Source organism: Gekko japonicus, unplaced genomic scaffold (assembly GCF_001447785.1).
Source record: "Gekko japonicus isolate JY-2015 unplaced genomic scaffold, Gekko_japonicus_V1.1 scaffold424, whole genome shotgun sequence".
Taxonomy (NCBI): domain Eukaryota; kingdom Metazoa; phylum Chordata; class Lepidosauria; order Squamata; family Gekkonidae; genus Gekko; species Gekko japonicus.
In genome coordinates this window covers 577,048-591,312 of record NW_015165247.1, presented here as the reverse complement: position 1 = coordinate 591,312, position 14,265 = coordinate 577,048, and the positions used below count along the sequence as shown (strand labels likewise).

The 14,265-nt window shown below is 51.7% G+C and overlaps 1 protein-coding gene across 1 annotated transcript in view; it reads left to right on the top strand.

The window, feature by feature from the left end:
* The first annotated feature begins 3,461 nt into the window (after window positions 1-3,461).
* ECM1 (extracellular matrix protein 1) overlaps window positions 3,462-14,265 on the top strand; it is a 30,965-nt gene continuing 20,161 nt past the window's right edge. Inside the window, exon 1 of the mRNA XM_015410108.1 lies at window positions 3,462-3,635. Within this exon, the coding sequence (XP_015265594.1) occupies window positions 3,566-3,635 (70 nt within the window). The 5' untranslated portion in view covers window positions 3,462-3,565. The remainder of the gene's footprint in view (window positions 3,636-14,265) is intronic.

Below are 14,265 nucleotides of genomic sequence, written 5' to 3'. Positions count from 1 at the left end.
GCACACGATGAAGCCCCGCCCCCTGCTTCCGGCCGCCCCGCTTCCAGCCCTCATTCAGCCAGGAGGAGGCAGGAAAAGAGGGAGGGTAAGTTCCTTCCTCCCCGCCTCTCCCCACCCCTGCCTGCCTGGGGCCAGGGAGAGCCTTGGCGGGGCTTCCTCGCACTCCCGCCGGCCTTGCAGGTCCACCACCGGGCCCCTGATGTCAGGGGGTGTGGCATATGCTAATGAGTTATGCTAATGAGTTTCCCTAGCTCTTTTTCTACGAAATGACCCCTGACTAAGCACCTTTAAGACCATGCAAAGTGCACGCACACGAACGCTTACACACCCAGAATAAAACTTGGTTGGTCTTAAAGGTGCCACCGGACTCAAAGTTTGTTCTGGCAGTAAAACTGGTATTCTCAGTCAGAAAATGCAAGATGAAGTACACTTGTCTGTTTTATTGCTGAGACGACACCCATACACTGAGAACAGAACTGCTGGGTTTATGCGTCGTCCCCTCGCCAGGTCTAATTCTCCAAATCCTCAAGGCGGGGGGGGGGAATTCCCAGTGGTTTTTTGGTGGGGGAGGGGGTTGTGTTTGGTGCCTTTGTACCTGCGACCAGCAAGCCTCCACAGGCCTTATCATCTCCTTCAGAATTCAGCCCTTCACCATCTCCTCTGATTCCCTCTTGAAGGGATTGTTTCTCCTTTGTGAACGGCTGCCCCAGTTCTTGTGGGAACAGATTGCAAACCTAATCTGTCTGGGACACAGCGATTAGCAGTTAACTCCCTAGACCACACAGTTTTGCTGAGTCTGTCGGTGTTGACACTTGTCGAGGCATTTATTTTAAAGCGTTTGGGTGCAAAGAGAGTTACAGCTTTTAAAGACCTCGGCTTGCAAATTCGACAAATAAAAGAAGCAGCATGAGAAAGTGTGCAGCATGGGTGCTGGAGCCAGGTGGCAGGTGGAGTGCACACAAGAAGAAGAAGAAGAGATTGGATTTATACCCCACCCTTCACTAACCAGAGGAGACCTCTTTCTCTACCTGCTCTTTCCCATGCATCATCTTATAAACCTCGATCAGGTCACCCCTCAGCCTTCGTTTCTCCAAGCTAAAGAGCCCCAAGCGCTTTAACCTTTCTTCACAGGGAAAGTGTTCCAACCCTTTTATCAGTCTAGTTGCCCTTTTCTGCACTTTTCCCAATGATATAATATCCTGAAATCTCATCAGATTTCAGAAGCTAAGCAGGGTCGGCCTTAGCTAGCACTTGGAAGGACGACCTCCAAGGAATACCAGGGTTGTGATGCAGAGGCGGGCAATGGCAAACCACCTCTGAAACGTCTCTCGCCTTAAAAACAAGTCTAGCTCTCCACCTGGTGGTGCATAACACTAAAGGAGCTAGAACCTCTGGCTGCCAGACAATCTGAAGATCTCCCGGCTATTCTACACACAACGTCCTACCGTAATTAATTAATTAGATCTTGGAAGCTAAGCAGAGTTGGCCCTGGTCAGTATTTGGACAGGAGACCACCAAGGAACCCCAGGGTTGCTACGCAGAGGCAGGCAACGGCAAACTGCCTCTGTATGTCTTTTGTCCTGACCTGGATGGCCCAGGCTAACCCAATCTCAAACAAATCTCAGAGGCTAAGCAGGGTCTGCCCTGGTTAGTACTTGGAGGGAAGACCTCCAAGGAATTCCAGGGTTGCTACGCAGAGGCAGGCAACGGCAAACTGCCTCTGTATGTCTTTTGTCCTGACCTGGATGGCCCAGGCTACCCAATCTCAAACAGATCTCAGAGGCTAAGCAGGGTCTGCCCTGGTTAGTACTTGGAGGGGAGGCCACCAAGGAACCCCAGGGTTGCTACGCAGAGGCAGACAACGGCAAACTGCCTCTGTATGTCTTTTGTTCTGACTTGGATGGCCCAGGCTAGGCCGATCTCAAACAGATCTCAGAGGCTAAGCAGGGTCAGCCCTGGTTAGTACTTGGATGTGGGACCACCAAGGAATCCCAGGGTTGCTATGCAGAGGCAGGCAACGGCGAACCTCCTCTGCTCATCTCTTGCCTTGACCTGGATGGCCCGAGCTAGCCTGATCTCAAACAGATCTTGGAAGCTAAGCAGGGTCAGCCCCGGTTAGTATTAGGATGGGAGACCACCAAGAAAGACTTTGGTTGCTACGCAGAGGCAGGCAACAGCAAACCTCCTCTGCTTGTCTCTTGCCTTGACATGGATGGCCCAGGCCAGTCCGATCGCAAACAGATCACAGAAGCTAAGCAGGTTCAGCCCTGGTTTGGACTTGGAGGGGAGACCACTAAGGAAGTCTAGGGTTGCTACGCAGAGGCAGGCAACGGCGACCCTCCTCTGTTTGTCTCTTGCCTTGACATGGCTAGCCTGATCTCAGCAGACCTTGTAAGCTAAGTCAGGGTCAGCCCTGGTTAGTACTTGGATGGGAGACCACCAAGAAAGACTTTGGTTGGTATGCAGAGGTAGGCAACGTGGCAAACCACCTCTGTTCCTCTCTTGCCTTGAAAAGCCTACAGGGCCCCCGGTCACACGGGCCGGATATCGCGGGGGGGGGGGAGGCGTGGCTAATTGCCCCGGAGGAAACTAATGCGCTGCCGCCCGAGCACACGTCCCGGTCGAGGTCCCGTGGTTCGGGGGAAATGCCGATCAGACGGGTATCCTGCAGCGTGGCACAGAAGCTACGCCGCGCGATCGCACTAGCAATCGCTCTTTGTGCGCATGCGCTGTTGGGCGCTGTTGCACAACCTGCGGAGACGAACAGCGGCGGGCGGCGGATGCCACGTAAGTCCACGGGAATGCGATCAGACGCCCGCCCTTGGCCCGCGGTTTCAGGAAACTAGTACCTCGTAGGTACTAGTTTTTAACTCCGCACCTTCGGCGGGGAGCCACAGGTTTGCCATGGGAGCACTGCGCTTCCCAGATGTTGGGGTGAGATCGCGCCCGGAAAATCCGCTTGACTTGACGGGCACTTTCCACCACCACCGTACGACATTTATTTAAATAAGCTTACTGGAAATCTTTCGGGGATAAAATGCAAGAGGAAAGTAAGCCCTGAACACACGTTCGTCATGCCTTTACCGACGCCTCCTGGCAGTTCTTAATTCCACGCTCTGCCTCAAGAGCGTTGCGACACACGGCCTCGCAGCAGTTTCATAACCAGCAGTGGATTTTTTGTGTGTTTGTTTGTTTGTCTTAGTCGCCCTGTAAACCAACCCCAAACTCACTAAATGTCTGTTTTGGGGGAAGAAGCCGATGAGTGTGTCTTTGGAAGGGGGGAAAGGGCTCCTAGGGAAAATGACGAGTCCTTTTTCTTGCGGTTTTGGTGATGGTGGTGGTGGAGGAGGGTGGCTTTGGAGCAGGGCGGGGCCCCAACGTCAAGGCGGGTGACTCAGTTTTTTGTTGCAAGCTCTCAGCTAACCAGAGTGTCGAGCGGGTTATAAAAGGGCTGTCGACGGGGCGGAGGCAGCACTCCAGAAGCAGCCCAGAAGCCCGAGGAGGAAGAAGGAGAACCGTCTAGGCAGGAACTGAAGGCGAGAGGGGAGACTCCAGCCAACGCAGGATGAAGATGCTCGCGATCCTTCTGGCCTCCTGGCTGGCGCTGGCGGGATCAGCCACGGTGGGGCCCAAAGGTGAGTCTACGGGAGACAGAAGTAAACTCTCCCAGGCTGTATCTCTGTTCTTTCCAGTTTGGTGTAGTGATCCAGTTTGGTGTCGTGGTTAAGTGCGCGGACTAAAATCTGGGAGAACCGGGTTTGGTTCCCCACTCCTCCACTTGCACCTGGCTGGATGGCCATGGGTCAGTCACAAGTTCTCTCAGAGCTGTTCTCTCAAGGACAGTCCTTGAAAGAGCTCTTTCAGCCCCACCTACCTCACAGGGTGTCTGTTGTGGGGAGGGGAAGGGAAGGGAAAGGAGATTCGTAAGCCGCTCTGAGACTCCTTTGGGTAGTGAAGTGTGGGGTATAAATCCCTCCTCCTCCAGTAAGGTGTAGTGGTTAAGTGCGCGGACTCTAATCTGGGAGAACTGGGTTTGATTCCCCCACTCCTCCACTTGCAGCTGCTGGATGACCTTGGTCAAGCCACAGTTCTGTCAGAGCTGTCCTTGAAAGGGTAGTTTCTCTCAGAGCTCTCTCAGCCCCACCTACCTCACAGGGTGGGAAAGGGGAGGGAAAGGAGTTTGTGAGCCGCTCTGGGACTCCTTTGGGTAGTGAAGGGCGGGGTATAAAGCCAATCTCCTTCTTCTTGATCAAAGGCAATCCATGCGTTGGGCTGCCGGTGAGAAGGGCAGAGCTGTTAGGCGAGATCCGCAAGAATAGTCAGGATGATGCGCTAGAGAATGTCCTCTCACAGTGCGATCTGTGCTCCTGATTGCAGCTAACGACATGTCAGGACCAGCGCTCCCACTAAGCTGTGGCGAGTCTTGTGAGCAAAAATCCTGCTTCGTGAGCTACTTGCCTTAAAATTGTGAGCAAACGATTTGGCTGCTGCATAAATTAGTTTGCTCCGGAGTCCTCCTTCCTGAGTGAAGACAAAAAAAATGTGTGAGCCGGAGGCTAAAAAAACTGTGAGCTAGCTCACACTCACTCGGCTTAGAGGGAACCCATGCTCCCTCTAAGCTGTGGAGTCGTGAGCAAAAATTCTGCTTTGTGAGCTGCCGGCATTAAAGTTGTGAGCGAGGGATTTGGCTACTGCATAAATTAGTTTGCTCTGGAGCCCTCCTCCCTGAACGAAGACAAAAAACTGTGAGCCGTAGGCTAAAAAACTGTGAGCTAGCTCACACTCACTCAGCTTAGAAGGAGCATTGGTCAGGACCGGCATTGGCCATGCCACTGCGAATTCGGGCCGGTGACAAATTCTTGCAAAGTGCGGTACCGGGCGGCGAACAGAGTCCTGGCTTGGTGGGAGAGCACTAGGCTTGCCTGCCAACGGCCCCGGGTTCGGTCCAAGCCTTGTCCACAGAAAGGACCTTCTCATGAAGCTAGGTCCAGAGGGCAGCCGTGTCGGTCTTCAGTTGAAGAGCACGATTCGAGTCCAACGACACCTTAGAGCCCAACAAGATTTGGCGGGACGTAACCTTTCAAGAGCCAACGCTCCTTTGGGATCTGAGGAAGGGAGCTCTTGACTCTCAAAACCTTCTGCCCCCCCCCCAAATCTGGCTGGTCTCTATGGCCCCGCTGGACTCGAATCTAGGACCTCCTCAGGCACCAAGAGCTGGGAGAGGCGCTTCTCTGCCCGAGACCCTAGAGATGATGGAAATAATGAAAGAACCACAGCTGCCAACTTGAAGAGCAGAAAGGAAACAACACTGTGTGTGACACTATAATGATACGGCATTTCATAGAATCATAGAATGTTAGAGTTGGAAGGGACCTTGCAGGTCATCTAGTCCAACCCCCTGCACTCTGCAGGAACGTAGCCGAATGATAGCCCGAAACATACCCGAAAGATAGTTGTCCAGCCTCCGCTTGAAAACGTCCAGCGAAGGAGCATCCGCCACCACCCTTTACACGAACATACCTGTAAATACTTTAACAGCATACAACATGTCATAACGTTATTAAATTAAAGTACAGAATACAAAAACTGAAGAAGGTCCAAGAATAATCTTATTCTTATTCTAACGAAGTTTCCAGATAATGCTTCCGTTTCCAAGGTCTTCCTCAGAGAAGAACCAGTTATAACTGTGTAAAACATTAAATTCAGTGGTTACCGAAAGGTTACAAAAATAGTTATTTATGCCATTTTAAAATATTAAAAGTATTGTAAATATTATGGGATTATTCTCACACCTTCAGTTTTTGTATTCTGCACTTAGATAGCTTTATTAAATCTTGCATGCTGTTAAAGTATTGACAGATATGTTCGTGTAAATGCTGTGAGTATCATTATAGCGTCACACACAGCCTTGAGACCCTGGAGAGCCACTGAAAGTCTGGCTTGGCACTTTGCGGGCAGCTTCATACCCACACCTGTGGCCTGGCCTGCCCCTTACTTTTTGCCCCCCCACACCACCCCAAACCCCATTGCAGGAATCTGATGGCCAGGGCTTTATTTCTTGGGGGGAACGTGCCACAATAGAGTTCCAGAACCTCTTCGGCAAAACCCTTTTGAAAAATGTTTATGAGTTTGTGAGTTTTCATTACACAGTTTGGAAACTTCATTCCCCTCTTGAGAGTTCCGGCGCCTCTTTTCCCGAAAACAACAACAATAGAAAGGCCTGCTGATGGCCACTGAGACCCAGCATGGTCAGAGTGTCAAACTAGGATCTGGGAGAACCGGGTTCGAATCCCGACTCTGCCACGGGCGTTTGCAGGGTGACCTTGGGGCAGTCACGCACTCTCAGCCTCACCCACCTCAGAGGGTTATTGTAAGGATAAAATGGAGGAGGAGAAAATTATGTAAGCCTCCTTGGGTCCCCATTGGGCAGAAAGGTTGGGTACAAATAAAATAAATACATTAAAAAAACACCCCACTCCGAATGGATGCAGGGCTTAGCCACTTCATTGCAAGAATCCCGTGGTTTTCAAAACCCAGATCGTCCCTGTCATTTAACAGTCTCTAGAATGACAAAGACCTCTGATTAATCCCTGGGTGTAGAACTGTGCACACCTGGGCAGTTACTCAGAGCTCTTCACAGGCTAGGACAGAATCCAGTTAATTCCCAACCTCCGTATCCTGCCTTTGTTTTTGTGGTTGGATATTCCTGTCTTTTGGCCAGCGTAATACTGGTCTCTCTGTCTCCTTAACAGTCGGTAGAGGTTGTTTTGCCTGAATGGCACGGGCAAAATGGGGTTTCAAAGCAAGAGGTTTGTGGCTGGTTGCATCTTGGAACCCAGAACTTATTTACATGTTTAACTACTGCTGAACTGCAGGCTGTGGAAGGTCGGTAGTTCAGCAGTTCGAGACCCGGGTTGCCGCATGACGGAGTGAGCTCCCGTCTCTAGTTCCAGCTCCTGCCAACCCAGCAGTTCGAAAGCAAGAAATTGCAAGTAGATAAATAGGTACCACTTCAGTGGGAAGGTAACAGCGTTCCGTGCGCTTTGGTGTTTAGTCATGCCGGCCACATGACCACGGAAATGTCTTCGGACAGCGCTGGCTCTTCGGCTTTGAAACGGAGATGAGCACCGCAACCCTAGAGTCGGATTCGACTGGCTTTCGAGCAAGGGAACCTTTACCTTTACTATACGGGGCTGATAATTTTGACAACTCAAGTTTTGCAAGGCCGAAAACAAATTCCGAGCATTGCTGAATTTCGAACAGCTGGCCCAAGTTTCAGATTTGTTCCTATTTGTGTGCTGCGCTTAGCTTTAATTGAAAAAAGATGTAATTGCTTTTTAGGCCTACAGGCTCCTAACCTCTCTCTCTCTCTCTCTCCCTCTCTCCCCCATATCCTTCTCACTATGTGTGTGTGAGTGGAGAGAGACTCTGACTTCGGCTTCTAAAAGCCGGATTGTGTTGCAGTCTTTTGAAGAGCCCTGGAAATAATTCCATCCTTTTCATCCTTAGAGCTGCTCCCTCTAAGCTGTGGAGTCTTGTGAGCAAAAATTCAACTTTGTGAGCCCCTGGCATTAAAGTTGTGAGCGAACCATTTTGGCTGCTGCATAATTCGGTTTGCTCTGGAGCCCTCCTTCCTGAGCTAAGACAGAAATGTGTGAGCCGGAGGCTAAAGAACGGTGAGCTAGCTCGCACTAACTCATCTTAGAGGGAACACTGGCTTGGACTACAGCTGGTCATTACAGGGTGTATTCTGGAGGTTTGCCACGTGGATTATTGGACAGAGAGCATAAAGAAAAATGTTGTCGCAGTGCTCCCTCTAAGCTATGGCGCCTTGTGAGCAAAAATCCTACTTTGTGAGCTACTGGCGCTAAAGCTGTGAGTGAGCGATTTGGCTACTGCACAAAGTAGTTGGCTTTGGAGCCCTCCTTCCTGAGCAAAGACAAGGATGTGTGAGCCGGGGGTTAAAAAACCGTGAGCTATCTCACACTGACTCAGCTTAGAGGGAACACTGGCTGACTGTTTGCTAGCTAGCATGAAGTAAGTGTCTGAGGAAGTTGCAGCTGCGTACATCTGTTTGGGTTGAAAAGGGGAAATGCTCCTGCCAAAAGACGCATTCCCAGGTGGTGGCCTTCAGTCTCTCTGACAGCAGCCCCTTGCGACAGGTCACTAATGTCCCCTTTTTACAGACGGGGAGGACCAAGGGGCACATAATTTTGCCTTGACTTCACAGGGAGGCCACGGCAAAAGGTACTGCTTGGTCTCCTCTGGGTCACTCACGACGCCTGTTTCTCTGTCCACTGAACCACAGTGGCTCTGGTTACCCAGAAAGTGTTGGGTGTTCCCCCAAATCTTAAGGAAAACTGGGACACAGAGATAGGAACCCATTTTGGAAGGCCAGTCCCTTTCTCAATGGTGAGGCCCTGAAAAAGCAAAGCATGGTTTCTTGCATAAGAACATTCTAGATCAGACCAGGGAGGGTCCCTCTAGTCCAGCCTCCTGTCCCACACAGTGGCCTCAACCAGTTCCTCTGGAAGGCCAACAACAGGGCAGGGATGCCGAGGCCTTCCCCCTGAGAAGAACATCAGGAGAGCCCTGCTGGATCAGACCAGTGAGGGTCCATCCAGTCCAGCATCCTGTCTCACACAGTGGCCAACCAGTTCTTCTGAATGGCTAACAACAGGGCACGTAGCCTGAGGCTTTCCCCGGAGAAGAACTTAAGGAGAGCCCTGCTGGATCAGACCAGTGAGGGTCCATCCAGTCCAGCATCCTGTCTCATACAGTGGCCAACCAGTTCCTCTGGAGGGCCAACTCCAGGGCAGAGAGGCCGAGGCCTTCCCCTGAGAAGAACACCAGAAAAGCCCTGCTGGGTCAGACCAGGGAGGGTCATAAGAACATAAGAGATGCCAATGTTGGATCAGGCCAAAGGCCCATCCAGTCCAACACTCTCTGTCACACAGTGGCCAGAAATACCAGTGCCATCAGGAGGTCCACCAGTGGGGCCAGGACATTAGAAGCCATCCCACTGTTGACCCCCCCAAGCACCAAGATGACAGAGCATCACTTGCCCCAGAGTCCCTATCTATACCTTGTGGCTAATAGCCACTGATGGACCTCTGCTCCATATGCTTATCTAATTCCCTTTTGAAGCCGTCCATGCTTGTAGCTGCCACCACTTCCTGTGGCAGTGAATTCCAAGTGTTAATCACTCTTTGGGTGAAGAAGTACTTCCTCTTCTCCGTTCTAACCCGACCATCCGTTCTAACCCGACCATCCAGTCCAGCTTCCTGTCTCACACAGCAGCCAACCAGTTCCTCTGGAGGGCCAACTACAGACCAGTGAGAGTCCCTCTAGTCCAGCCTCCTGTCCCACACAGTGGCCTCAACCAGTTCCTCTGGAGGGCCAACAACAGGGCAGGGAGGCCAAGGCCTTCCCCCTGAGACTGGGTCAGACCAGGGAGGGTCCATCTAGTCCAGCCTCTTGTCTCACACAGGGGCCAGCCAGTTCCTCTGGAGGGCCAACACCAGGGCAGAGAGGCCGAGGCCTTCCCCTGAGAAGAACACCAGAAGAGCCCTGCTGGGTCAGACCAGGGAGGGTCCATCTAGTCCAGCCTCTTGTCTCACACAGGGGCCAGCCAGTTCCTCTGGAGGGCCAACAACAGGGCAGAGAGGCCAAGGCCTTCCCCTGAGAAGAACACCAGAAAAGTCCTGCTGGGTCAGACCAGGGAGGATCCACCTAGTCCATCTTCCTGTCCCACAGAGTGGCCAGCCAGTTCCTCTGGAGGGCCAACAACAGGGCAGAGAGGCCGAGGCCTTCACCTGATGTTGCCTCCTGGCTCTGGGATTCAGAAGTTGACTTTCTCTGAATGTGGAGGTTCCCTTTATTCACTGTGGTCAGCAGCCACTGATAGATATCCTATCCTTCATTAATCTGCCCAATCCCCTTTCAAAACTGTCTCTGTCTGCGGCCATCACCACACCCTCTGGCAGCAAACTCCACATTTTAACCACTTGCTGTGTAAAGAAGTATTTCCTTTTGTCCGTCCCGGATCCCCTGCCCATCAGCTTCCATCGGATGCCCTTGATTACTAGTAATTTGGGAGATTAGTAAAATAGTTTTGAGACACACATTTCACCAGCAATAGAAGGAAACTAAATGAAATAATAGAGTTGGAAGGGACCTCCAGGGTCATCTAGTCCAACCCCCTGCACAGTGCAGGGAATTCACAAATAACCCGCCCCTGAAATCAGTGGGACACTTTTTCAAGATCCAGCACTAGAACACAGTCACGTAAATCACAATTTTACAGCTGTTGTCCACTTAGCACCTAAAAGCCCCTTTGGTGTCGTGGTGAAGTGCGCGGACTCTAATGTGAGAGAACCGGGTTTGATTCCCCTCTCCTCCTCCACTTGCAGCTGCTGGATGGCCTTGGGCAAGCCGTAGTTCTGACAAGAGCTGTTCTTGAAAAAAAGAGCAGTTTCTGTCAGAGCTCTCTCAGCCCCGCCTACCTCACAGGGTGTCTGTTGTGGGGAGGGGAAGGGAGAGGAGTTTGTCAGCCGCTCTGAGACACCTTTGGGTAGTGAAGGGCAGGGTATAAATGCAAACTCTTCTCTTCTTCTTCTTCCTCAAGGTGTTAATCTGTTGGCTTGAGTAGTGAGCTAGAGACGTGTGAGGGGAGGGGGGGGAGAGATGCCGTCAAGTTGCCAAGCCTTAAAACAAACCCTCAACAGCTTAAGGGACTGTCTGCCCCCGAACAGCTATGCTGCAATAACTGCTACTGTAAAGGACGTCCAGAGGTCGTCTGAATTGCTTCCAAAAACCTCAGCCAGAGTTCTCTGTTGATTTGGGGGGGGGCTCCTTTGTGCGACCTCGGTGATGTTTGTCAGCAGCCCCTCACTCAATCCCGGGGAATCTTGGATCGCCTCATTTCTTCTCAGCATGGAAGGAAGGCGAAGCCAAAGAACCCAGCAGGTCTTGGCCTCCACCCCAGTGTTTGTGCAAACTGTACGAACCCGTCCGCCTTTCCTGCTCAGCATAGTTTGGAACCAAAGCGGCTGCTTTTTGCTGGAAGAAGGGTCTCCGGGTACGCGTGTCTTATGAGGAAAGGCTGAAAGACTGGGACAATGGGCTGAGACAAATAAAAGGCATTTCAATAGAGAGGAGTGCAAAGTCCTACACTTAGGTACAAAGAATCAAAGGCACAGATATAGAATGGGAGGGACTTGGCTAGACAGCGGCACCTGTGAAAGGGATCTGGGTGTTCAGGCTGACCACAAGGTAACCATGAGCCCGCAGTGCGATGTGGCTGTGAAGAAAGCGAATGCAGTCTTAGGATGCATTAACAGAAGCCTTGTGTCCAGATCGAGGGAGGTGGTCGTTCCGCTCTGTTCTGCTATGGTCAGGCCTCACCTGGAGTCCTGTGTCCAGTTTGGGGCACCGCATTTTAGGAAGGAGGTTGACAAGCTCAAACGTGTCCAGAAGAAGGCAACCAGGGTGGTGAGAGGGTTGGAATCCAAGTCTTAGGAGGAAAGGCTGAAAGAGTTGGGTATGTTTAGCCTGGGAAAAAGAAGGCTTAGAGGGGACACGATTGCAGTCTTCAAGTATCTGAAGGGCTCTCATGTAGAAGATGGAGCGGATCTATGCTCTCTTGCTCCGGATTGCAAGACTAGATCTAATGGGTGGAAATTACAAGGGAGTCGTTACCGGCTAAATAGCAGGAGAAACTTCCTAACTGTCAGAGTGGTTCAGCAGCGGAACAGTCTGCCTCGGGAGGTGGTGGATGCTCCTCCGCTGGACGTTTTCAAGCGGAGGCTGGACGACCACCTTTCGGGTATGTTGTAGGGCTCTCTTTCGGCTGTGCTCCTGCAGAGTGCAGGGGGTTGGACTAGATGACCTGCAAGGTCCCAGTTCCAATTCTTACATTCTATGATTCTATGTTTAGTGGAATCCTGGCCCCCTCGGTGAGTGGCTTCCTTCCAACTGCTTTGCCTCGGCATGCCGGACTGTGCATGACAAGCTGTTTACCTTCCTCACAGCAGAACTGGGAGGGGATTCTCGGCTGATGTTTGCCAAGAACTTAAAGCGGCTTTGTATGCTGCGGCAGCTGCCGGCCTCGGCTGGCGAGGCGGACGCCCCGGGCTTTTCTTGTCCCTGCTTTGTATCTCAGTCCGGACTTGTTTCACTGGGCTACGGTTTGTTTCCAAAGGCAGCCCTGTCAGTCTGCAGTCGAACCAGGGGTCATTTCCTGCAGGAGCGCACAGGAGCAGAGCTCCGGCAGTAAAGAGCCCAGGGGGCGGGCACATGCACCAAGCCCCGCCCCCTGCTCCCAGCAGCCCTCAGTCAGAGCAAGAAGCAGCCAGGTGAGTTGCAGAGCTCCCCCCGGTCCAAAACAGTCCAGTGGCACCTTGAAGCTCAAGTTTTATTCAGGTACAAGCTCTCCCTCCTCTGCGAGGACAGATCTGCACGTTCTCCCCCCCAATAGCTAGCAATCCAAAACAGTCCAGTGGAGCCTGATTGATGGGTGTTGCCTTCTGGCACACTTCCGGTGAGGTCAGGGGGTGTGGCATATGCAAATGAGTTATGCTAATGAGTTATGCTAATGAGCTCCTGCACCTCTTTTTCTACGAAATGACCCCTGAGTAGAACAGTTAGCTTCGAGTCCAGACCAGTGAGATTTTTAGGGCTCTCTGGCTCTCAGAAGCTCATACCCTGAAAACCTCGTTTGGTGAGGGTAATTAACTGAGACCCTGCCGTTACTCTCAGCATTCCACAATGATGGCAACATCTGCCCTTCGATCTCCAAGTTTGGTATATTTATCTCCTTCACTATGTTTCCCCCCAGGAGTTAAATCCAAACTAACGGTGACCATGTAAACTATGCCAGTTAGTCCAGTTTGGTCCTTGCATCTGTTATGCATCTCCATTATGCTGTAATCTACTGCTCTCAAGGGGCCGCGGTGGCTCAGAGGTTAAGACGCCGAGCTGCAGGCCGGAAGGTCGGTAGTTCAGCAGTTCGAGACCCGAGTGCCGCGTGATGGAGTGAGCTCCCGTCTCTGGCCCCAGCTCCTGCCAACCTAGAAGTTCGAAAGCAAGAAATTGCAAGTAGATAAATAGGTACCACTTCAGTGGGAAGGTAACAGCGTTCTGTGTGCCTTGGCATTTAGTCATGCCGGCCACATGACCACAGAAGCGTCTTCGGACAGCGCTGGCTCTTCGGTTTGGAAACAGATATGAGTACCGCCCCCTAGAGTCAGATTCGACTGGCTTTCGAGCAAGGGGAACCTTTACCTTTAATTTACTGCTCGCACCCTCTACCTATGGCTGCGATCACACACACACACACTTAATAATCCACTTTCAATCCACTTTCAGTGCACTTTTGAATTGGATTTTGCCAGTTCGCATGGTAAAAATCCAGTTGGAAAGCGCGTTGAAAGTGGGTTGAAAGTAGATGATTTAGTGTGTGTGTGTGATCGCGGCCTATATGCATGGATTGGTAACTTCCATTTCGATGTATCTGAAGAAGTGTGCATGCACGCCAAAGCTTATACCCAGAATAAAACTTTATAGGTCTCAAAGGTGCCACTGGACTAAAATGTTGTTCTGATGCTTCAGGCCAATACGGCTGCCAACCTGAAAGGACCAGGCAGGAGGTGATGTGAAAAACTTCAGCGTGAGACCCTGGAGAGCGGCTGCCAGTTTGAGCAGACAAGACTGACCATGGTGGACCAAGAGGGTCAGATTCAGTAGAAGGCAGATTCATGTGCATCCAGGCTCTTGTTTCCAAATCTGCCTTTCCTTGCTGGACTCTCCCGCTCGAAAAGTGAACCCTCCTTAGTAAACAAGGGTGAGCAAATTCCGGAGCCTGAGGAACCAGTCCTGTTTCCTTCTCACGCCGGTTCCCCGAGTCGGAGGCGGTTTTGGACAGCCTCCTAAATCAGCCCTTTGCCCGTCCCGAGTTCTTGATAGACCAGTATATCTTGAGAGCCAGTTTGGTGTCGTGGTGAAGTGCGCGGACTCTAATCTGGGAGAACCGGGTTTGATTCCCCACTCCTCCACTTGCACCTGCTGGATGGCCTTGGGCAAGCCGTAGTTCTGATAAGGGCTGTTCTTGAAAAAGAGCCGTTTCTGTCAAGAGCTCTCTCAGCCCCACCTACCGCACAGGGTGTCTGTTGTGGGGAGGGGAAGGGAAAGGAGCTTGTAAGCCGCTCTGAGACTCCAAGTGAAGGGCAGGGTATAAATCCAATCTCCTCTTCTTCTTCTTCTTCT